At 38.0% G+C, this 26,584-nt stretch overlaps 1 protein-coding gene across 1 annotated transcript in view; it reads left to right on the top strand.

Annotated features, from left to right (window-relative positions):
* The window catches only part of LOC141444085 (uncharacterized), a 186,546-nt gene extending 162,935 nt beyond the window's left edge, over nt 1-23,611 (top strand). Inside the window, exons 7-11 of the mRNA XM_074109545.1 lie at nt 316-503; nt 4,352-4,462; nt 7,799-7,977; nt 10,699-10,825; nt 11,261-23,611. Of these exons, the coding sequence (XP_073965646.1) occupies nt 316-503; nt 4,352-4,462; nt 7,799-7,977; nt 10,699-10,825; nt 11,261-12,474 (1,819 nt within the window). The 3' untranslated portion in view covers nt 12,475-23,611. The remainder of the gene's footprint in view (nt 1-315; nt 504-4,351; nt 4,463-7,798; nt 7,978-10,698; nt 10,826-11,260) is intronic.
* The last annotated feature ends 2,973 nt before the right edge of the window (nt 23,612-26,584 follow it).

The following is a 26,584-nucleotide window of genomic DNA, read 5'->3' as shown; positions in this document are numbered from 1 at the left end:
CGGTAAAGAGGAGCGATAAACATTTACAAAAGCGGACACAGTCGCGCCCCAGGCGTCAGTATTAAGCCAAAATTTCTTCAACTTCTCCCTGAACGAGGCCACCGACGGAGATTCGACGGAGATAGTGATTCCAAGCTAGGGTGGAGTCTTAGAGCAGTGTTGCTCTAAGGGTGGAGTGTTTATGTATGAAGAAAAAAAAGTTGTTGAATACTTCTAAAAACTTGCATACGGATTAGTTTCTTACATAAATATTTTTATATAATTTTTTCGAAATATGTTTTAGCCGTATTATTTACCGCTTTATAACCCCCACAGGTTGGCCTCGTCTCTGCTCCAGCAAGCTGCAGCCACAAAGGCCTCGGAGGAGATCCAGTCGTCCATCAAAGAAGTCACTTCGGCCATAGTCCACTACGTGTCTGGCCTCGAACCCGCGAACGGCGACCTCGACAAGATTTCGCCACGTTCCAGCCAGAAGCTGTTCTGGCTTGAGAGCTCTTTTGTTGGTAAGTGGCTCGGTTTACTTTTTTTTACTAAGGGGCTGTTTCACCATCCATTGATTAGTGTTAACTGGCGGTTAGGTGTGATGCCGTCTCTATTTGTTTTGTTCGAATAGACAGAGACGGCATCACATTTAACCGTCGGTTAACGCTAATCTATGGATGGTGAAACAGCCCCTAAATACTAGTGTTTATCCGCCGCTTCGCGCGCGTAAATTACACCCAGCGGCTGAATTCAAATTCCAAAAATTTACTAAATTCTCTTGAGAACTTCCACAAATTACTAATTAATTGAAAATACAAACTGAAATATAGATGCACAGAAAAACCAGAAAAATAAGACCAGCACTGGGAATCGGACCCAGGTCCTCGGCATTCCGTGCCACGTGCTATACCGCTACACCACTGCTGTATTTTCAATTTAGGTTTTACGGGATGACCGTAAAAGTAAAAATTTGGAATTGAAATAAAAAATACAAAAAGATTCCAAAAAAACAATCTCACTAATTAATTCTTTATTGACGTTGCATTATAAAAAACTGTACCACGTGACTATATCTATCGGGTGGGATTTCAAGATTTCAACACCATCCGTTTTTAAGACAAGCTTTTTTGCTGACTGTACTTTTTGTCGACTTCACTTGCATTGTCACCCAAACTACATGTGCATACTAAATTTCAAGTCGATGCCATTAACCATTGAAGAGTTCCGTCCTGTGGAGACGATCCTGACCGGACTACGAGGATGTACACTACCAGATTATTGTATTGTCACGCAATTTACATAAGTATGCCAAATTTCAAGTCAATCCGACTACTGGAAGTTGGTCCAATTTAACTTGCAAGATTTGATTACAAACAGACAGAGAGACAACGGGAGAGGTGAAACTAAATAAAAGCTTGTAAAAATTATGATTGGTTTTTTGGAGTCTTTTTGTATTTTTTATTTCAACTCCAAATTTGTTACTTTTACGGGTACCTATCCCGTGAAACCATATCGAAAATACAAACTGAGACATGGATGCACAGAAAACCAGAAAAAGAGACCAGCGCTGGGAATCGAACCCAGGTCCTCAGCAATCCGTGCTGCGTGCTATAACCCCTACACCACCGCTAGACAGGAATCTAGACACGAATTTTTCCTATGCATACATATCTCAGGTTGCTCATTTCTACTACGCTACTTATGCAGCAGCACTAGCGTCATCTATGTTCCGCTCTCATCGAAAAAAGTAAAAAGTAGCCTATGTATTATTCCAGATGTCCAGCTATTTTCATACTTAAATATTTTCATAACAACTGAAATGGCAAATCCAGCAGTTGTCGCTCTTCGTAAAATTTCTCTACTGATGAGGAGGATATATGAAAATCAATTCTAAAGGAGTACCTAAGTAAACTCCAAAACAGCCTACTATGAAAATCAATTCTTAAGGGTCAAAATCAAAACTTAACCCTTCACTGCTCGTTTAACGCAAGTTACGCAACATGCGCCTTTGTGCACGGCATTAATCATTCCCGTCCGCCCGAAGCCAGTCTAGTGCCCCTTTGTCCGTCTCAGCAAACCGAGAACTGCAGTCCAATGGGACGTCGCATTACGTTTTCAAAGCCATTTCAGACATTATTAACCGTTACTTTTGTCTGCTCAGAGTTCTCTTCATATTTTTCATGTGTAGATGGCTGAATATTCGAGCGTTTTGACAGTTCAGTTAATCGTCATTACCATACCACGTTTATGAGATTCGGTAGAACTATGTTGATGTCAGCATTTGCGGCACTTATCAAAAAAACCTTGATAATGGTAGCAGAGGCTCTATGCGACAGGGTGCTACCAAGTGTCAAGTACGAACTTCTTAAGGTATAGCACAACGAAAAGACAAGTCGCTTGAATCTACATCACGCTAGATTTAGCATCGATAGTCTTTAATTTTTATAAAAAGAAATACCTGTACAGGCTGTACATTATCTCTTTTCACAAACCAAAAAGTCTTTTCTGGGAAATTGCATACGTTTTTATAATAAAATTCCAAAAAATATTATAAATGAAACGGATACAAAATTCAGATCTATTGTCAAGAAGACATTAATATCAAAGGCGTATTATAAAGTTAATGATTATATCATGGACAGGGATATTTGGAAATAATTCCGATCCGCATTAGCGATCCCTTCAAATAGCGAACCTACTGTGTTAAAAATAAAGTTGTGTTAAATACTTGTGATGTATACATATCATTTAATAATATTGTAAATCTGTTTTAAAAAAAAAATATATACCTCGTTGAGTTTCTTGCCGGATTCTTCTCAGCAGAGGTTTTTCCGAACCGGTGGTAGATTTTTTTTTTGACATTCATAAGTGCTTGTTATAGCCTAAATTGAATAAAGATATTTTGACTTTGACTTTGACTTTGACAATACTTGTTGAAACGGTAATGACGAAAAACGCCGCAAAAACGCTGAATGAGCCCAGCTATCACTAAAACCATAAGGGGCTGTTTCACCACCTGCCGTCTCCGTCTATTCGAACAAAACAAACAGAGACGGCATCACATTTATCCGTCAAATTTTAATCAAGATGGTGAAACAGGGGGTTTTAAAAAATCAAAAACACGACTGCCTTAAAAAATAAACTGAAACCCTGATAGTAGTTAGTTCAAAATCGAGAGGAGAATCGATTACTTATGGATTAAGAATATGTGCTCAAAATTTCCGATCCCATGGCAATATACGGGGATAAAAAGTAGCCATGTTTTATCCCAGAGCTAGTTACCGGCATGCTAAATTAATCCATCCAGCCATTATAACATGAAAGATTAACAACCTCGAGAAAATTTCGCATAATCATCATCATCATCATCATCAGCCAGAAAATGTCCACTGTTCAACAAAAATCCCTTAGAACGCCACTGTGCACGACAACTATGCTAAAGTCGAAAAGTTTCAAAGAAAAATGCAAGGATTTTCTTTTAAACTTAAGAATGACGGACTAAAATATTATAATGAGACAATTTGCTTTTACCGCGCTTCGTAAATTATTCTCAAAGCTCAATTAAGTCTAAATAGATTACTGAAATCGATATACTGAGGAATTTCCATAACAATTGACACATTATTTTCCCGTGCACTCGATATTAACACCTTGCGTGGAAGTATTCCGTTTTACATGTTAGTGTATATATGTATAGTTTAATGTATGAGTGTAGAGTAAAACACAGACTCGCTTATTAGGTAAATTAACTTGCGGTAGGTAAATTAGTTAGTTAGCTTGAAAAAAAAACCCGGCCAACGAAGTTTCTACGAATATATCCAGGTTTTTAGCAGAGTCCTGCTCCTAAGGGGGCCTTCAAGTGATACGTAACGCAATTTTGAAGATTTTTTACCCTCCCTCTCCCCCATGTAACGCGCCGTATCATTTCTCTCCACCCCCCTCCCTTCCCTTCCTAAACGTTACGTAACACCCAAATGACCATTTCAATTTATTTTTTTTAGCTTTTCTTTAGCCGCTTTCGAAATTAAGTTGGTATTTTATTTGCAGACTGGCAATTCAGTTTGAGAGCATTTATAGGCCAAAAACAACAACTGATGATGCGAATTTCCCACTATTGAGGACATTATAGTACAAAAAAACTGTGGCGTAATTCGTTGTTTCAACCCCCTCCCTCCCGTCCCTGTAACGACGCATCGTAACGTTTTGCAATTTACAAGAACGTGATACTTGAACGCTCGCTTAGCGAAATGTACAGATGTAGTAAATAATGGTTTCCTATTGTATTTTTTTGAAAACGTTTGTGTCAAGCTATTTCAGTACACACACTGGCAATGTATAAAAAAAATGTTAATTTAGTATTGTTTTCTAGGTACGAAGCCTCTGGAGTCCCCGCAGACGCCTCTGGTGGTGTCAGAGGCTCTGCCGCCGCCGCACCCCCGGCCGCCGTCGTCACTCCGCCTCGACCACCGCGCCGCGCCCGGTGAGAGAGCGTGACCACTCCACAACACACACTGCAGGTTTCGATACAAACAAACACTTCACATTCCGAAGAAAAACCGCCATGTATAACGCCCCAAACGATCCGGACGCAATTGATAACGATGCATTTACGCTAACGGTATCCAAACCTGCAGTTACTTTATTTATTAACTATGTCATGTTAAATCTATGCGTTCATCTCTATGTTTCGTTCTACGTATTTAGTTCTGTCAAACAGCCAGTACCCTGGTTAAATGTTTATAGATATTGTATTTCGGCTTAATAGACTGTGACTCAGGACCATTCTTATGTATGCTATTTTTGTTGTGACAGTGCACTTTGGCATCATATTCTGTACGTTTGTAGTACGAGTGTTTTTGTATTGTGATTTTTTTTTGAACACAAGCTTGTGTTTTATTGTAGTAGCTTTACGTTTTTTATTTTTGTGTCTGTACTGCACTTTTTTGCTGTTGACGATTTTTTTGGCGGCTGAACGTTCAGCCGTGGGTTGCCAGTACAAAATATTACAAGTGGCGACGGTTACGTTGACACCTGAAGCTGGTATTCAATCGTAACATAATTTTATTAGATAATTTTAATGTTATTGCGTACTTTTTATTGTTATTTACATCTATGCAGACTCGAAGCATTTTTATTGAAGTTCGTTTTTAGCAACCTGTAGATTCTAATCTGTTATATTGTTTACTGTTTCAACATGTCAGTGGTTTATTCATTGGTACACAATTTATGTCTTAGTCAATAGATAAGTTACATATACATTTTTGTTAGTGTTAATGCCATAATGTAATTACAGTACCACGGTATCCAGTTTATCTTCTAGAAATATTTCATCCAATGTACAGCGTATTTATTTTATTTCGTGTGTTTAAAATCTTATACTTATTAGTTTATTGCTAGCAAATAGTTTTGTAAATAATATTATTATGTTGCTATATTTTTGTTTGAGGTGCTACTTAACTTTTTTCCATCGTATACCCTTAAATTGTCACATTTTAAAAAGGTCACAAATTTTTAAGCGTTCCACTTTAGGTACGCCTTATTTACACATGGCAATTTATATCAGAACCCCTGAAGTTAGTGTGGTAGTAGACTGAGACTCAACTATCATTGAAATGACCCTCTTCTACTTAAATCACCTCATAATTTATGTTGGAGCTATGTTTATGGCTTCTAAGTAAATTATACAGGTTCTGATTATGTAAGAAATACATTTTTGCACCCGATAAAAACCGAGAACGTGTCCTTGATGCGTTTAGTCGAAAAACGAACTACAGAAATTTATATACATATTAAAAAAAAACCGTTTACAATTAACGCCTTTCTTTCCGTAACATTTACAATATAGCTCTCTAAAATTCGATATAGTTTACATATGCAGTTATTTTTCATCGTAAACGTTATTTCCATTTACGCTAGCGCGTTAGCTACATTTTTCCAAAGCGTTATAAATTTTGTCCAGATTGTTTTGGACAAGTTTAATTGAGCACTCTTCTTAAAGTTTTCCAAGAATTTTCAATTGAATTTGAACAATATTCCCTAACATTTGTCAATCTTAGAACTGTACTCACTCAAAGGGGTGACTCCATCTTGGAAAACTCGATCAGAAATCGACGAAAAGCTCTAACAGGATTGTTTAATCGAACTTGCCCTATCTGAAATATCGTGGGTTAGTTTTATAACACTTTACATATTAATAGAATCTCGGTACCTTATGATTATAAAGATAGATATGTTAGAGAAACACTAACAATTAACGAAATAGTGTATTCGTACATTTCGTAGTATCTAAATGTTAGTAAGATACAATATAATTATAATTATCAATAAATATATTCGTTTTTATTTATTTTCTTTTGTTTCATTTTGTTTCCGTTGAGTTTTTACTTCCAGCACAGCACTAATATTAATTAAAAACATGTACAACGGAGGCACATGGTAACACTTAACAGAAACGAGGTAAGTCGCCCATCATTATAGCTAACTACTTACTTTCTTTCTAGTTTTTCACTTACTCTCCTTGCTTCATCTTGTCTATTCTGTGACTAAACTTAGTTTTCACCTTGCTTACCAGATCTTACCAAAATTGTACCCACCTTAGATCAATAACATTAAAATAGACCTATAATGACAGACATCTCAATACTGACGCAACTTGATTTGCTTTTGGGCCTGTTTCACGACTCTGTCCTACCCTATCCCATTATACAAACGCGAAAGTTTGTGAGGATGGATGGATGGATGTTTGTTGCTGTGTTGTTGCTCCTTTACGTAAAAAATACTATATAAGTATGTAGATAGCTGGACATCTAGAATAACAGATAGGCAACTTTTTATCCAGATATACTCACGAGATCAGGATATAATCTCCAAACATCAACCGGTGTGTTGAATCATGAAATTTGGCACAGTCGTCTTTAGCGCAAAATCAATGGAGACTACGATATAATTTTAAATATGTAAATATCACATGCATGTAAATTCGTCCAGCAGTTTCAGCGTGAAGACGCAAACTTCGCCATTTATAATAGTGAAATGTAATACTATATAGGTATTTACTTATCAGAGTGTTGTGAAACAGGCCCTAGGTATTTAACTTTAACAAAATCCCACAAGATGCCCACGACTGGTAACGCTTGACGCTGCGAACTAAATTTTTATACCAACCAGAGGGTCTAGCAGGGGAACCCAATTAGTATTTTCACGGGTCTAGTTTTTAAAATAAAATTATCATCGAGGTCCGGTCGCCCGTTGTCGAATTGACGGCAACTAAAACAATAGGGAATATTACTGCAAAAAAAACCATCAGAGTGCAGCACTAACACGTACCATATGTTTATGGTTTATGTTTTTTGAGTACCTTAAGGGGCTGTTTCACCATCCATTGATTAGCGTTAACTGGCGGTTAGGTGTGATGCCGTGTCTATTTGTTTTGTTCGAATAGACGAATCTACTCTACGCTAATCAATGGATGGTGAAACAGCCCTTAAATGTGTTAAATTCGACACATATTTTCGAATATATTTTTACACATGAGATTTTAAAAATCGGTCCTCTGCCCGTCTGCAGTTCATTACTAATATTGAGAGTAATTAGGAACAGAATTTTGCTCGTAGCGTAAAGCGTTACTATAGTAACTATAGTTACCAGAAGGCGTTTTGTGTAATGCCTCTGGCATGTTGTACCCCAAACCACACCATACCAAGCACTTCCAAAAAAAGTAAAAATCTAATTTCAAACCCCCACGATTCGGCCAAAGATCTCGGTTCATTCGTTGTTTATTTTTTTTAATCCTAACGGCCAGTACGCTGGGTTCCAGACTGGCAGGACTCCCAACGGTCGCTTAACTTGGCGATCGGACGCCCATCGCCAGGCTCTACGACTCTTGAAGACGTGTTGGACAGCCTCCTTGGTCTGCCGTCCCAACCGGCCAGGATACCAACCCCGCAGCCGAGCCCACGGAAATCTACGAGCCCGTATTATTTGATGGGCGGCAAGGTAAGAAAAGTGACATTAGTTTGAAATATGTTTAATGCGATTATAACTTTTCTCATTAAAAGATATTTTTTCTCTTAGATCTCGATGATTACAGCTTCCTTCCAAATATACAAAATATTTATATATAATATGCTCTGGCGATATCCACTGCCCAGCGACTACATTTTCACCTACTCTGTACAGTCCAGTACATAAACTTGTGAGCAAAAATTTGATCAAAAATATCTGAACACGCTTCTACGCCGTTTACAATAGTCGTGTTCAGATATTTCTGATCAACATTTTGCTGACAAGCTTATGAACTCGACTGTACACAATTTGTAATAAGTAAATACACTCTGGAGTTAGTAAAGACTTACATTGTTAAAATTACCTAGACTTTTCGGTCACATAGCAACGGCTTTGGTCATGAGTATAAGCTACTCGTGACCATGGCCGAGCGTCTCGACCACGCTCGTGGACGGACCGTAAAGCCGAGTTTAGACTAGCAAGAAAAATCGTGCAAGTTGCATTACATTGCGGCGCTCGATTGACCGCTACAAACTCGTTGGCTTTGGGCCTCGCAATGTAATGCAACTTGCACGATTTTTCTTGCAAGTCTAAACTCGGCTTAACGCTTCAGGTGAATTTACGGCCGAGCGAACTAAAATTTTAATTGCAGCAGTTTGCGAATTTGCAGTTTGCACAGCGAATTTCAGTTTGTTTACTCATAACGATCAAAAGTTTTGCAGAGCGATACAAGCGTTATTTATTTTGTTTTGTTTGACTGCAATGTCCGTTATGTGTTAGTTGTCTGTTTCAATTAATCCAGTTTCAGTGGAATAGTGTTTGAATTCGGAATATGAAAAATTGGAGCTCGCAGTTCGGATTTTTGAAACAGTTTCCGTAATAGCATTCGAGAATGAAATCTGTGTTGGATTTGAAATAGCTACCTATTTGTTTAAAGTTTATAGAAGTTAATTTATTTGTTAGAAGAAAAGAATACATAGCTATTAAAGTGAAAACCAAAACACTGTGAGACTAACCTCTACTAACTAAGGAGATAACCTCCTAACCAACAAAATGTTGGAAAACCCCCGACTTTGTCACTTCAAAGTTAAATATCTCAAAAACGGCTAAACCGATTTTGATAAAACATGTACCATGTGGGGAACCATCGCTAGAAAACCTGCTTTTAAATAGAAAAAACCATATTCAAATTCAATTCAATTCATTCCATATTCAATGCGGGGGAGTAGGGATAGATAGATTTTTTGGCTCAGCTTGGTCTCAAAGTAGTTTAGTTATATTTTTAGGCATATTTTGTCTTCTGTTAATCTGGTAATTTACTATCGTCATTTTTTTTATTTGTTCCTATCCCCTCTGACCCCACTATGGGATGAGCCGGGATTTTTATTTATTTTATTCATGATAAAGACTTAAAACATTACAAAATACTTACATAATTGACAGATAGGTACATAGTATTAGATATATATTTTAATGTTTATGGTTTAAACTATGAAACTAAACGACACATAAGTAATCATTATTAAACTAAAATTCTCAACTATATATAAAATATATAAAACTCAACTTGTTACATATGAAATATTTGTTATCGAGACGAACTTCATTCATTTTGTCCCTACTTACCCCGTTTTAGAGCGTTTTCAAATTAACCGATCCGATATCGGTATCACATATGTGCTGTTTTCACATATTTCCGACAAAATCGTTCCGATACGGGCATTTGCTCGCATGGGGCTCTGCGCACACAGAGACAATTTGGATACACGTATTATACTATAATAGCACACATACAAACATTATCGTCCGACAGCCCACGGGCGTCCGATGTTGCCGTCAACATATCGGTGTCGGGTCCGATATCAAAGACAGTACATATTTCATACATTTTACTTGCCCCGATATCGTATCGGCATCGGATCAAGTAATCTGAAAACGCTCTTATGGTACCTATAAATATGTTGTACTAGTTTTTGCCCGCGGCTGTGCACGTGTAATCTATAGATCTGGCAGTTGAATTTAAATTCTGGGATTTTACTAAATGCTGCTGGAAATTCCCAAAAGCAACGTGGTTCTAGTTGACGATCCATTAAAACCTTTCAAAATTTAATAAGTCAAAGCACAGTAATTGTTATTTCGTTATTTTATCCCTATCCCGTGGGAATGTCGGCATAAAAAGTGGCCTATGTGTTATTAAAGATGTCCAGCTATCTATATACTTACCAAATTTCATCCAAATCCGTCCAGCCGTTTTGACGTGAAGGAGTAACAAACGCACTACACACATACAAAGTTTTTAATTCGAAATTTCGGGATTTTAGTTACTTAAAGGAAAAAAGAATTAACATTCCTCGGCATAAAATGGTTTTATTAATACAAGATAAGTAACGCAATACAAATACTTTTTAAGAATTGGGAACCTTCTTATTTTGGAAGTCTGTTTAAAACTTAATGATAGTGATGAGTACCAATGGTGAACGTCTTGGTGGTCTTACCTACTTAGCGTCAGCTAGCTACTTCGTCGGCCACGCATATCATCACTGGTCATGCAATAAATTTAGGCAACCCGATGGGAATCGAGTTGTTGCGACGCCAGCCACCGCTGTGTGTTTGACTGTGGCATTGCGACTCTAATAAAGTTAATAAGGGACTTGATATTGTTAGGCGAAGTATGTGTACTTGTGATGTTTCTCACCGGCCCAATTTCTCCAGAGTCCGCGCTACGAGCAACTGGTCAGCAGTGGGCACAGCAGCGCGTCCCCCGCTTCCCGCTTCGTCAGCACCCCCAGCGAGGACCCTAGCTCCTTCACCGACCCCAGCCCCGACCACGACCGACCAGGTAGGAACGATATGTAAGTCCAAACCGTTCCAATTTTACATTTTACTTCACCACAAAACATTAACCCTCAAATTTTATTTCTCCAAAGTTTCTGGTGTTGAACGCTGCGCTCAGCATGATCTGTGAACCCCTGGCTTGAAGTCGCCGATGGCCGTGTAGATAGTATCCGTTCTGTGTCTGTAGATATATCGGCAAACTAGATGACGGTGGTGCGAGCTCACAGTCCAGCATTCGAGAAATCTCTCGCTACTAACCAAAACCAAAATGGACGAATCCTCGGTTCGTATGGCTTTCCGCTCAATTCACACCAAGCTATTTTGCCTTTATGTACATGTTACGATTGAAAATGGTTCTGAGTCTAAATGTTCACGTACATCTTTAAAATCATTTCGAGCTATCATGCTGATGTAACTTACGTGAAACGTATAATTTCAGGCAAGAATTCAGTTGATACTCCAGCAGTGATGCACGATCCGAGGCGTTCGCGTTCGGCGCTGAGCCAGCACCGGCGCAGGAGTGAGCCCTTCGCAACCCCCAGCGCGTCGCTCGATCGCCGCACCAGCCTCGACGTCGCCTCGCTTCGCCCTACGGACCTACACTCGGCACATCACGAGTCCCGCGCTTCCCTCGCCTCCATACAGACAGAGAACAGCACGGACGAGGCTTACGTCAAGTGTAAATACCCCAAGTGCTCCTCCCGCGCTCCTCTAGCAGACGCCAAGCGACACTACAAAACATGCCACAATTGTTCAACCATGTACTGCTCAAAAGAGTGCAGGAGAGCTCACTGGGAAAAGCACAGGAAAGTCTGTTTGCATTCGCGAGCGAGCGCGCTGTGTAGACAGATCATATCGGCGGCGAAGGAAGACGCTGACTCCTTGAACCAAATCAGCACTGTCGGCCATAAGGGATACCTGGAGCAAGGCCGGGGAGTAGTTAAAGTCTTTTTCACGAGCCCTGATTCAGCGGACAAATTCGTGACACACGGCTACCAGTACCTGAGTGAGCCGGAGTTCGTGAAATGGACGTCCTTACAACCGAACGAAATGGGCGTAGAGCTGTACACGGAGGTCGTCAGACTCTGCAAAGCCTACAATCCTGAGACAAGAGTGATTTTATACGTAGCCGTGTGTATAATTAGCGAGGTTCCCACCAAAGGTGCTGTTAAATGGGAGAGACAGATGGTGTCGCGATGCGCGAAACTGCGTCTGAGCAAAACTGTAGCCGCTTCCATCCAGGAACAGAATCGCAGAAGGTATCGGCGGGACAGCAAAAGCACGCCAGAAGACAGGGAAACCATCATTTTAACGTCAAAGCTAGGTCCCGCAGGGGAGAAGAATGCTGCAACGGCCCATAAATTCCGGGAGATCTCGTTCCGGAACATCATTCACGAGCTGGAGGTCCGAGGGGTGGTGTTGAAGAAGCATTTCCCTGAGGTTTACTCGAGGTTAGCGGCTTACGTGGACGGCACGAGTGACAGGTTTATTCCGATGACTATTTACCCTAGAGACGTTACCAGCGGGAGGTCGTTTATGTGCATCATAATGCCCGACAGTGACGTTGACGCTACGACGCCGGTGGACGGCAAAGTCATCACCATAGACGTGGGAGTAGATAGGTCAAAGCATCAGATTTCGACGCCAATGTAAAGCCCTATTTATGCCGGAACAGCTTAAACAAACATTTTATTCGGAAGTTCAGTAGATGGATAAGGTAAGTGATTCAACTGCCTTATTTTCTGTGCTACAAACCGACGATTAAGTATATCCTTGAAGCAGATCCTATGACTATTGCTATGTAGACCACATACATCTAAAGCAGAGTATCCGATTAATTGATTTTATTTAATGGAGTACACATTAGTTGATTTTGGCAGCGCAAAAGGTACAGCAGTTTAAACGGGCATTTTCATCCAAATACATTATGTTTTGAGGCCTGACAAATACCCAGCGAAAACAACTATCATTTTGTTTGGCTTAATAATATCATTCAAGGTTCGAAAAACGCCTTTTAAACGTCGTCAACTACTTTGTTAGAATAGAAAAATAATTGACTGTTGATTTGATGGAACGTGGTATCGCATAGATAGCTGTGAAGAATTTGTAAAAGGGAACAGGTTGTTCTATTTCTTATTGTCAGGGTGTTAATTAAAGGCGACAGGATAGTACTAATTATCAAATTAAAGTATACCTACCTATCAAGTGTTTTAGGTGACTAAATTATTCTTTAGCAAGACGAAGCACGATGTATCAAAGGTGTTATTATTCAGCCTCAGACATTGCCTTGTGATATATAAAATGCATTCGCAAAACCACTGTAGGCAAGTACATATTTATTTTCGCCCGTACTAGGAACATCGAGATGGGTAACTCAGTTTATAGGAAAGGAAGGAATAGCTTTCGTTTCTTTCAGCTAACATAGCACTATATCATAAATAAGGACGGACTATGTTTGGACTATAGACACCAATGTACAATCGGCATCAGTTCTTAAAAAAATATGTGGAGTGGACACATTTGACAAAATAATTTTATAAGACAATCATAATTTGACCCGTTCACTCACACGCATTGTAGAGGAAGTCATATCTTGCTGTTGGTCTGTGTTAATTCCAAATTGGAGTTCTACTTTAGTCGAAAATACAAACTGAGACATGGATGCACAGAAAACCAGAAAAGAGACCAGCGCTGGGAATCGAACCCAGGTCCTCATCATTCCGTGCTGCCTCAGCATCCCTACACCACCGCTGGACAGGAGTCCAGGCACAAATTTCTCCTATGCACACATATCTCAGGTTGCTTTTTTTCTAGTACGCTACTTAAGCAGCAGAACTAGCGACACAAAAAAATCAATCATAATTCTACTTTAGTTTCGGTTGCGGCAGAAAATCTGCCGACACTAGTTCTGAATCCAAATCTGTGTTCGTGAGCTCTAATTTCGGCCGATACTGACGCTACTGGTAGTACTGGTACTGGTCGGGCGCTAACCCTCACAATCTGACAGACACCTGACTTCTTGTAATGCCTAAGACACCTAAGAGCAAGTCAAATTACGATTGCCTTCATAGCGCGATAATACCAGATTAAATAGATGGCGACTGCGCGTTGGCGTATTCTTAACTACGTTATATAGTAATAGGTAATCTATTTATGTTAGTTACTATTATTAGATGCTTTTAAATGTTAATGTTAATACAACCAATATACACACATGCCTGATTGAAAATTCTCAATGTTTTATAAATTGTTCAAGAGACAAAGCACTTTTGACAGATGGTACGCGTTTTTACGCTGTCACTAATTTTGAGTACTGATGTGCCGAAGGAAACTTTCCAAGATTGCGGATTTTTTCATATGGGAAAATATCGGAAACTTCTCACAATTTTGTATGGGAATTGAAATTTTCCGTTTCTTAAATTTAAATTTACTATATTTCTTGTGAAAAATTCCAGAAATTTCCGAGAACTTTCCCAACTTTTTGGAAACTTTCTGCAACTTGCACATCTGTACTTTTGAGATAAGTGTAGGTAAGCGAGCCATGTAAAGTGATAGAGAAAATGTGGGGTAAAGATAAACGTACCGTTTCTGGAAGTTTATGACGGTTTGTGCGTACGCCTATGATCGCGACACTGCGCGTAAGAACAGAAAATCGCTCGCGTTCGATCGCGCCAGGTCACAGAACGCGCTATCGCGAGTTAAAAGTTTATTTAGCTAATTGTTTCGCGGTGTTTCCAATAATGTATGTCTGTACATTGGATTATTTAATCATCTCATCTATTTTAACACCTGCGTACGCGAAAAACTTAAATGTCAGTCCTTTTTTGCATGTACAGAAGTGTATGTGGAGCTTGCGTCACTTTTGGAACGTTAACTTAACTATGTGGACACATTACTTACTGTTTCATGCAAAAGAGGACTTGTTAAGTTTTTTACCTGCAGCCTGTTAATATTGTGGGCGTAAAGAGGTGTTCTATAATAACACACACGAATCAGCAATAATATTTTCTCTAGAATCGGACATAAGCGAGAATCACGAATTCGAAATGTGTGTTGCTACGAAACTTTACACTAAAAGCTCAGCGTATTCTCTCGAAAACGCTTGAAATATGGTAACTGTCAACATTTTAAACATATTTTTATGCGCCTTTGTTTTTGTATTTCAAATAAAGATAAATGAGATAATTAAAAAGTCAGGAAGATATGATGAATTACTCGATAGATAGTTTAATTTTGGATAATTATTATATACAATGTTGTATTGTGTGTTGAAAGTACATTTTTTATTACTCTAAGTCAATCTACGTTATTGAAGAATAATTAATTGTTTATGTTAAATTAGTATGAAATATGACAATAGCTAAGGAATATTTATCTGTGGCGGGATTTTACAAAGTTATTTTGTTGTTCGGAAGCTTAAATAAGGCCGGTCGGTCATAGACCTCCCAATTCCGTTCTGTTCCTTTTCTGTTCTTAACCTTTTGTATGCCGAAAAGGTCCGTACTTTTGTACGCGTCGTGTGTTTTGTATACGTTGTAATTCACAAAGAATAATGTAAATCAAACTTCAGAATCAGCCATTGAGCAGTCTAACGAGTAACTTTGAATGCTCGAATTGGGCAAACGCCGTGAAGTTATGAACAAGTGCATGTTACCTGTGATAAGTACTTTTGCTAATCAGGATTTTTATGAAATAATTTCAAACCTTATTTGTAACTTAATTAAATTCAAAATCGAGAACAACCTGAGTGCACTTATGTTGTGATGGATATGTCACAAGGCACCAGAGGTAAAGCACGACCGCCACAATCGGGGGAGGCTTTCCGGCATATGACAGGTATTGTCTCGGATATGTCACGAGGCATGCGAAAGGTGTTTCGTTCGGAAGCTTAAATAAGGTCGGTAATAGACCTACCAATTCCGTTCTGTTCCTTTTCTGTTCTTAAGAAACCAATAGAATCTGGGTTCACCTTTACATAAAGATATTGCTGCTGCCTGTTCCTAAATATTTTCCAAATAATCTGGAATGGACCGGTACTAACTTTTTTATTCTGTCTTTTCAACCTAGGGAACCTAGAGAAAAGTAGGTGTGAATGTGTGTATGTTAAGCTGCATCACATTTTATCTGTCGTGTTGTGTCGTGGCGCATCAGAACGGTATCGGTTTATATGGTTGCGTTCACGTTTATCTGATGCAGTTTGTTATGACGGCATGTGTTGTGTCGCATCACAAGCCATAGAGAGAGAGAGACAGAGAGCTTCACAACACAACACGACAGATAAAATGTGAATGCGGCTTAACACAGGTACACACATTAACACATACTTTTCTCTAGGTTCCCTAGGTTGAAAAAAACAGAATAATAAGTTAGCACCTGTCCATTCCAGATTATTTGGAAAATATTTAGAAACAGGCAGCAGCAAAATCTTCAGCTAAATACTTAACTGAGAAGACAAATTAATATCGCAGGAAACCTCTAGGAATGCATTTAATTTAGAAAAGTAACATAATATGTATGTTTTCTTCATTGTGCATGCTGTATTTTTATGCAGCTGCAGCAAAAAACTTCTGGCGGAAATTTGACTTAAAAATATTTGAATAATCTCTAGATAGAAGATTACTGAATAACTTTTGTTAAACTGATGTTGTGTGCACGTTAGCAGAAATTTGGTGCATAACTAACAACCTTTAATGACGTAGAGACGCCTGAGCAGTACGAAGTATGTACACGAGCTGACAGAACCGTAGGCGAAATTTGAACGCTGACGTTATATCTTGAGTTCGAGTAACACTCTGTAGAACCCTGTCACAGGGAGCCTCCGCTACTATTATCAATTTTTTTTATAAGTACGGCAAATGCTGACTACAACAGTGTTCCGAGTGGGTAGCCTGTTTGGGTCAGTGCGGTAAATCTGATTTTATAAGACATAGAAAGGTATTTTCTTAGGAACCATGTCATTGAGTATAGTGACAAGAGAAGCTGCATTTATCATAAAAAAGACCTACTCAGTTAGGGAATGAGGATTTTCACAGAGGCGAAATATCGCTAGATGGCGTTAGTATCATAATGAGGTCCGTTTGACGTTTGACGTTTGCTCGTGATTGGTTAAAAAACTAAATGAGCCAATCGCAAGCAAACGTCAAACGGATCTCATGATACTAACGCCATCTAGCGGTATTTCGCCTCTGTGAAAACCCTCATTGAACTCTGACGTATTGAGATCAAAATCAAAACATTTATTCTGTAAGAAGGCCGCAAAGGGCTTTTTTATATGTCACCTTTATTATACTACCAGCGCATTCGGAAAGACCATCACTGCCACGAAGAATGCGCCGCTAGAAACTTGGCAGAAAGTCATTTTTTCACAACAAAATACCTATACAACTAAACTATGAAAGCTAATTTAATAAAAAAATATAGTTTAAAAATAAAAATTCCACAAAAATTAGTAAAAAATCAAAATGATTCCATCGTCAAAAAAAAATTGGCGATGTAGTCTTCCAATAGAAGGAAAATAACTTGTAGCTTTGTCTTATAGTTTCAGAGTTACCCATGTCAATCCATAGGTATATAATGTTGTGAATAATGTTTTGCCCCCAATCGGCCGCGTACGCAACCAGAGCTTCGTAACCAGTTGCGATCGAAAACTATTACTGTCGTATACGAAACCAGTTGCGATCAAAAACTAATTTCTACTTATTCGTAACAAGTTACGATCGAACACTTTTCTTCTTTGTACGAAACCTGTCTGGCCAAAAATCTATGGTATTTTTATTAGGTTTAGGTTATGTTAAGTTTACATCGGCCCGAAGGCCAAAACTACACAAAAGTAGGAGCTGCGCGTGAGCGGAGCTCCGTCAACACTGTGTCTGTGTCGATTCTGACTGAAATAAAAAACACTACTGTGAAAATAAGCTTCAGTAAAAAACCAGAATCCCTGATCCCTGATCCCAGTTTCGTGCAAGAACAAAAAGTGTTGGTTCGTAACTGGTTTCATATAAGAACAAAATAATTTTCGTTCGCAACTGGTTTCGGAAAAGACCGAAAAAATTGTCTTCCGCAACTGGTTACGAAGCTCTGGTTGCGTACGCGGCCGAAGGGGTTTTGCCATCGTATTTTGTCAGAAAAGTTTCTATATTTATCTTGCTTTCTAAACTAGCTACCTACTGAAGTTTACTGAAACTAATTAAGAATGCAATATAAATACGAAGTTATCGGACTAAATACAATAGAAAAACATTATTCACTAGACCTGCAAATGGGCTTCCCGGAAGGGCCGGATTTAGAGGTCTGGAGGCCTTGGGGCAACAAAGGAATGAAGGCACCCCCGCCTAAACTGTTTTCCAAATAAAATGAACAATTGTACCTACGAACAACTATGTAAGGTAAAACAGCGAAAAAAAATATCAAAGGAAAAGTTGTTTACTAGTGTTTACTCGTCGGAATTTGAAAAAATAATTCTACGTCTCTATTGTGGGTAGCCCCGGATGCCCTCCCCTAAATCCGGCCCTGCTTCCCGGAATATTGCTGTATACCGGCATTTTTGATACGTTTAAAGCCGTCTGTAACCAATCCAGCGTATGTTAGTTTTCTCCGTAACAGAGGGCCTACTCCGAAATTCGAAAATCGAAGTTCGTATCATATCGTCCCTCTCACTCTCGTATTAAATAGTATGAGTGTCAGAGGGACGGAACGACACGAACTTCGATTTTCTAATTTCGGAGTAGCCCCGCAGGTCGTTACCATGGACATGGGATAACGGGATGGGATATCGTTGACAATGTTAGTAAGAAAATAATAAATAAATACTGTCCTTTCAGGCATCTCTAATATCAAATAATATGTATTTAAGACAAAGACTTCAAGTAGGCAGAAAATTGTTTACTGATGAAAGACTTGAAGTAGGCAGAAAAAAGACGATTACAAATACATATAAAGAATTAACATTGTACTTAATCGTTTATATCCAGAAATATAAAAAACTCTTCGACGCAATTCTTTTTCTACATGTTTAACGTTCTTCGATATATTTTTCGTGATAGGTAAATAAATCAAAGTGTCAAATTAAATTCCGTTACTCTAATAATAAGTAGTCGTACATTCCAATATTAAATGGCACAAAATGTTAATTATTTCTTTACGTGTAAAAAATATGAGTGTAAGTGCCGTGCCAATCGTTGTAATTAACAAACCAGTGTTTGAAACTAACAGTTCATATCCATTTTCTATAACTAATATCATACGCTTCTTCTGCTGCACCGGTGAACTCAATATAGTATTTTTCGCGACTCCGGACGGACGTAGCAATAATTACCCACTATAAGGGGCTGTTTCACCATCCATTGATTAGTGTTAAGTGACGGTTAAATGTGATGCCGTCTCTATTTGTTTTGTTCGAATAGACTGAGACGGCATCACATTTAACCGTCACTTAACACTAATCAATGGATGGTGAAACAGCCCCTAAGACTTATTATTTAGTTCGTGTCACTGAGCAAGCAGGCAATCCAATATCCTGCTCGATTGACGTAAAATTGAATTGATGCAGTTGTAAAAATAAAAAAAGTTTAATATCGCATGTTTATTGCCCTAGATGTAAAATGTGTTATTTATTATCGTTAACGAGCATTTTGTGCACAGAGGTACGTTCAAAAAAATATTATTATGTAATCGTTCACGCACCTAATACAACATACTCTCAATGAAATAATTTAATATTTTGCCATCTTAAATAGGCTCAGTTGACACCGAAAAGCGACACAATGTCACTATGCATTTTTCATAGAGAGAATACGTCAACAAGTGATCATTTAACTTATTCTTTCAGTAAAACAATATATAAATATATAAAGAACTGGCCCTAATTCATAGTTAAGTTTAGAAAAGCAGCCAGGAGAGTCGGCAGATTTTTTAATTTTCAATAAGCATAATATTGACGATCAAGTTTAAACTTCTTTTAAGATGATCATTCCAAAATACTATTTTGACATAATTTATTATATCTATTTATAAATTATTGTAAGACTCTTTTAAGTGTGTAGCACCAAGCTGGCTTTAAAAGAACTCAAAAGTTGTAAGTATATTTTTCAGCGAAGTTTTTACTTAATATCATTCTTTAAGTAGAGACATATCAAACGACGTGTTTCTGTTTTTATGAGATTGTTGGCAGCAGACCCTGATTTAGACAAAAAAGGGCCCACCACGAATTAGGCTAAAATGAAAACTATTTCTTTTCACTCTAGGGGGATTCATTTATTCAAGGCGTACTGATCTTTTAATCTGTGCCCTTAGTGTAATTTATCGGTTACAAAATACGTCTCAATCGCGTTCGCGTTAAAATCTCAATTTGTATAGAAACACGAACATCGTAAACGTTCCGCTGGAGGCGCTGTTCGTGTTTCCATATAAATTGAGATTTTAACGCGAACGCGATCGATACGTATTTTGTAACCGAAAACTTACACTAGGGGTACTGTACCAGTACCATGAGTTTACAGTGACCGTACTCGATAGCGACAGCGTAAATTGTTTTGTAGAGGCGCTGTACCTACGAGTACAATTCCCCATACAAATAAATTACTCCGTCGCTCTCGACTACTCTCGAGTAAGGTCACTGTAAAGTCATGGTAGTGGTACTGGCCCTTAGTGTAAGTTTTCGGTTACAAAATGCGTCTCGATCGCGTTCGCGTTAAAATCTGAGCAATGCCTTTAGTGTAAGTTTTCGGTTACAAAATACGTCTCGAACGCGTTCGCGTTACAATCTCAATTTGTATGCAAACACGAACAGCACCTGTAGCGGAAAGTTTGCGATGTTCGTGTTTCCATACAAACAAATTGAGATTTTAACGCGAACGCGATCGAGACGTATTTTGTAACCGAAAACTTGCACTAAGGCAAAGTCGTTTCTTACACTGTGACTAAGGGCACAGAGCCCCTGGCATCGTGTATCTGCAACACATTGTCATAGTATTAACTAACGCATTCGAGACGTTTGTTGCTGCAAAAACTTACTATCTTTGAAAATTGAGTAACTAGGTATTTTGCGAACTAAAATCGTGTTGTCCTTGACATACATAAAACAAGTCATTATTCATATTATTTATTGGCGGTCTACACTGCCCGAAAATGCCTTATTACTTAGCTGTTGAGACGCTGCACAAAATGGAAGACACGCGATGCTACTTCTGATGCATGAAGAAGTTGAAGGGAGAGTTTCTGGATCTTAATGAATTGTCATTATTCTACAACATTTCCGTTAAATTTAAGCGAATATTGTCTAGATTAAATGAAGTTAAATTCTCCAAGACACTAGTGGCTTAACATTTACTGTTTTAAAGACAATAGGTAAAGAATTAAGATAATTAATTGTGCGCAATGAAAAATTGTAAAATACATTTAATTTACGACACTTTGTTAAAGAAAAGTGTTTTTAATTCATACATATAAGCAAAATAAGGTTAAAAAATTTAGTTCTTTGATGTCTTACATAACGTCACTCGTCTGTAGATTTTACAACCTGACCCTAATTTATTAAATATTTTTCACTTCTCATGCTCTTAAAATGCTACTTTAGTCTCTGCATATCGGGACTAAAGCTCCTCATTAATCTCTAGTAATTATTTTTTTTATTTATGTTGGTAACCCCTAAACAGCCAATCACGGTGTTTGTGAATGGAGGATTTTTAGGGCGTGGAAATTACCTCAAAATGACAACTGCGCAAAAATATAAAAAAATACGATTTAATTTCATGAAACACTATTAATGATTACGAATGTGAATCTATTCAATTCTATTAAGGATTAATTCATTTTATTAAGCATAGTTCAATTAGTTTTTTTAATAGTTTTCAATTTTGAAACTGTTGGCTTAATATGCAAACATTTAAAGCGTCACTTCATAAACAGTAAAAGAGAAAAAAAACAGCGCAAATTTTTTTGCTATTTGAATTTTGAATAGGTTCTGTCGAGCTATTAGTCGAGCGTACGTTTTTAAAAAGGTAATATTGTAATTTTGAACAGACCGTTGTTTTTTTCCCTCGCATTCAAAGTGAAAAGTAGAGTGTTTAACGCGAGACTAAACAACCTTATGCCACTCGAACTATGCCCACCCTCGGTCTGCTCGGGTGGCTAAACATCTCGTGTCATTATGGCTTGTTTTAGTCCCTTGTTAAACAATCTACTATTGTTCACATAGGGGGCCCACTTAAAATCGCGATGTGATGTGACACACATATAACGCAATACCTGCAGGGCTACTACGAAATTCGAAAATCGAAGTTCGTGTCGTTCGGTCCCTCTGACACTTATACTATTTAATACGAGAGCGAGAGGGACGGTACGATACGAACTTCGGTTTTCGAACTTCGGAGTAGGGAGAGAGCAGTGCGTGTGTGGCTGCTATATTATATCGCACATCTTGGCAGCGTAATGAGAAAAGTGAGAAAAAAGAATACAAATTGATGCCGTAAACTAGTATCCAGATGCGAGCAATTCTAACATTAATTTGATGATTCCAGCGTTATGTCATGCTTCTGCGTACTTAATATCTCTAATGTGTAAGAGCGAGATGCAGTATCAGGTGCTAGCAAGTTATGCGGAGTATGCGTCACCTCGCGATTTCTAGATTCGGCTCAAAAACAAAGCTGTGTCTTGTTACAAATTAACTCACGATATAGCTGGTATCTACTTTTGGAACACGTGTGGAGTACCTACCTGCTGAGAAATTATATTGTATGTATTATACTTGGTTTGGATATGTATTTAACTAAATGTAAACAAAACAACGTTAATTGGTGTCTTAAATATTGATATTCCTACATTAAACTATCTAAACATTTACATTTCTGTATTGAAATACACTAGTCTAGTTTGTTTACAATGATAGATAAGTAAAATGTTTAAAATCTTTGGATTTACCAAATCTGGTAGCTGAAGTTTGTTTACATTTAGTTAAATACCTATCCAAACCAAGTATAGCTGCAATTAAATTAAGTTGTATGTTAATTCAGTGTCCCGGCGGTCTGCCTTCAACACATTTTTTGGTGCCATCATTGTAAATACGGCCTGTTTGTCTGGTCGCTTGTTATTTGTGTGTATGTAATTGAAATGAAGCTAAACCCAATTTACTTCGTTGTTCGCGTCGTGCTTGTATAGGTAGTGCCACGAGAGTTGGAGTGAATGATTACACACAGCTACAAAAATAACTGATTGCAAAAAAGGGAAATGATTGAGTAAATGTCAAAATCCTGCTGTCATCAGACGACACGACATCGTGTGCTTGACCTCAACACAAGTGGCACTGCCCGTAAATCAAGTAAATCTGAATATAATAGTATAGATTGGATACACTTATACATATTTAGTGGCATATATTATGATTAAGATTTAGAATGTACCTGCAGATATTTAATTAACAAAAACAATATTTATATTTATAACTGACAATATAATTGGCTATATTGACTGATTAGGTGTCGCTGTGTTGTTTTTTTTTTGCAAATACGTCTGCGATAATAGTTCGGCTTTCTAAAATAAAATGTAAATGGTTAAAAATCAATCATTGATCGTTTCTAAACAATTTTCTAACATTCTTAAAATACCTATTTATATAATTTTATCTTTTTAAACTAATCTTACTATTTGTATTATAATGTAATCACGAATGCCTCTTAATGAATGACGAAAAGTATTATATTGTACTTGTTCATATAAAGCCATATCAAATTGTTTTTCATAATCTGGAAATATGGATTTTTATCTAGTTGTCCCTATATGTACTTAAATTATATGGCCCCAGCTAGAAAATGAGTTTTATTTATTGAACCCCAGATTTTTCAATCGAATGTAGGTAGGTTAGTAGGTACAAAAATATCAAACCGACCCGTAGTTGACTCCTATCTCGCCTGATGTTAAGTGCAGATGAGGCCAAAGGTGTAAGTGTTCCACTGGTTCAGTAACAGCCTATTCACTCTAGCCTTTAAGAACCCTATGTATCTATGTATTGAAATACAGAGGATGAGAGCCAATTCTATTCCTTCAGCAGTTGGCTTCATAAAAGTAGAAGCAAACCGCTTTCTTTGGACCAATGGCATACTAACTGTACATATAATGTACATATATAAAGGCTGAAGACGCTCCCCTCGCCTGGTCCGTTCCCTTGGTAAAACAGAGGCGCTATCTAAAAACACCTTTGAGTTATTAATAGGTACATTGTGTACTTAAAACATTCTGCATTGCATGGTATAATTAACTCAAAAGTGTTTTTAGGGTTCCGTTCCGTAATCAACTAGGAACCCTTAAAGTTTTGCCATGTCTGTCCGTCTGTCTGTCTGTTTGTCTGTCCGCGGCTATGCTCTGAGACCGTTAGTACTAGAAAGCTGTAATTTGGCATGAATATGCGAGTACATATCAGTTACGCCGACAAAGTGGTAAAATAAAAAAACAATAAAAAAATATTTTTTGGGGTAGACGTTGGGGTGATTGTGGAGTAGTAGATATTTTAAAAACATAGGGGGGTTGCCTTAACGATTTTTCGATTCAGTGATCTTTTTGCGAAATATTTAATTTTAAAGTGCAAATTTTCATTAAAGTCGAGCGTGCATTCAGGATGGTAGTAAGTATATCAAATTTACAAGGAAATTTATAAAGGATACGGTTGCTTGAGAATTAGTAGTAGTTTAAGAGAGTAAATAGCAGCCTAAGGTATAAAATATACCTAAACTTGGATGATTCCGTATTTTTTTCGAGATAGCTCCCTTTGCCGATTTAAGTAACTTGATAGGGTAATTAGGTACATGATATAAGTCCATCAAGTTGTCTGATCGATAACTTACTCTTAACTAATTGTAATCTGAGAATCGAGACATGGGCCGTTATCATCCATAATCCATTCATACTAATATTATAAATGCGAAAGTGTGTTTGTGTGTTTGTCCGTCTTTCACGCCGTAACGGAGCGACGGATCGACGTGATTTTTGGCATAGAGATAGTTTATGGGCCCGAAAGTGACATAGGCTACTTTTTATCCCGGAAAAATGCAGTGCCCGAGGGAACAGCGCGCGATAACCGAATACCAAGCGGGCGGAGCCGCGGGCAAAAGCTAGTATATTGTATATTTGACTTTATCCATCAGAGAACAATTTTGCGAGTGTCTAGAAGCACTTGCCGTTGTTTGGGAAAAAAGACTAGAAAACGAAATATGGCTGAGAGGTAATGGAGGATGAATTGATCATCATTCATCATCAATAATACAGGTGTTTAATTTTTAGTGAGTCAGCACATGGCATCAGCAGTACTCGTAACATTTGCCAAAGAACTGTTAAGGGTGAACAACAAAAAGTTGCACATCTGTTAGTTAAAGCTGCGTGAAGTAGCAGTACCCTTAGGGGCTGTTTCACCATCCATTGATTAGTGTTAACTGACGGTTAAATGTGATGCCGTCTCTATTTGTTTTGTTCGAATAAACGTAGACGACATCAGTTAACACTAATCAATGGATGGTGAAAAGCCCCTTAGTGTAAGTTTTCGGTTACAAAATAAGTACGTCTCGATCGCGTTCGCGTTATAATCTCAATTTGCATGGAAACACGAACATCGCAAACGTACCGCTAGAGGCGCTGTTCGTGTTTGCATACAAATTGAGATTTTAACGCGAACGCGATCGAGATGTATTTTGTAACCGAAAATTTACACTAAGGGCACGTATCACGGGACAATTCACACCAATTGACCTAGTCCCAAAGTAGCTTAGCAAAGCTTGTGTTATGGGTACTAAGCAACGGATAAATATAATTAATAGATTTCTGCAATTGTCACCCGCCATATTTTAAATAACGGTAACTAGGTACCTAATATTGTTATTTCATCGGACAATGATCTTTCTTGGCGTTAGCTTGTTATTTTATTAAACCTATCAGATATGATATGATATGATATGATATTCATATGATATTTTCATACTTACGATATGATTAATGATAAAATACTTAAGTAAATCCCGCTTTGATCAATTACCCAATTAAGATTAAGACCACCCAACGTTGTGATTTATCGGAGAAATACCTACCAATCAAAAATTAATCAAGTTAAAACTATGAATTGATACAGTTATGGGCAGCATTCTTAATTCTTTTATGTACCTAGTAAGATAGTAAGAAAGATGCCTGTGGCGGCGCGCAGTGCCTTTGGCGTGGGCAAGATAAATTTTCCGAAACTATGATGGCACACCACAATATCGGTTTTTATATGGGAAAAAAACGAGAAACTTTCAAAACGCGAGGCTCCTCGGACCGGGAGGCAGGTAGACTCAAAGACTACAGTATATATAGGGATAGACTGTAGTCCACGTCGTCTACACCCTGCAGGGCTACTACGAAACTCGAAACTCGAAGTTCGTGTCGTGCGATCCCTCTGACACTTACACTATTTAATACGAGAGCGAGAGGGACGGTACGATACGAACTTCGAGTTTCGAGTTTCATAGTAGCCCTGCAGGGCTACTACGAAATTCAAAAATCGAAGAACGTATCGTACCGTCCCGCCTACGCTTATATTATTTAATATGAGAGTGAGAGGGTCGATACAATACAATAGGTACAGTACAATACGTGACAATACGAACTTCGAGCCTGGCAAAGGTAGGTAAGTAGGTATTTATTTTACGCCAAGTCGTCATAAAAATAAAGATACATATTTATGATTCAAAGAATTTTACACTTTCCAGGGGGGCTGCTACGAAATTCAAAAATGGAATTTCGTTTCATA

The sequence above is a fragment of the Choristoneura fumiferana genome, chromosome Z, assembly GCF_025370935.1.
Source record: "Choristoneura fumiferana chromosome Z, NRCan_CFum_1, whole genome shotgun sequence".
NCBI classification, from domain to species: Eukaryota; Metazoa; Arthropoda; class Insecta; order Lepidoptera; family Tortricidae; genus Choristoneura; species Choristoneura fumiferana.
Note: the sequence above shows the minus strand (reverse complement) of the source record. Positions and strands in the feature narration are given on the sequence as shown.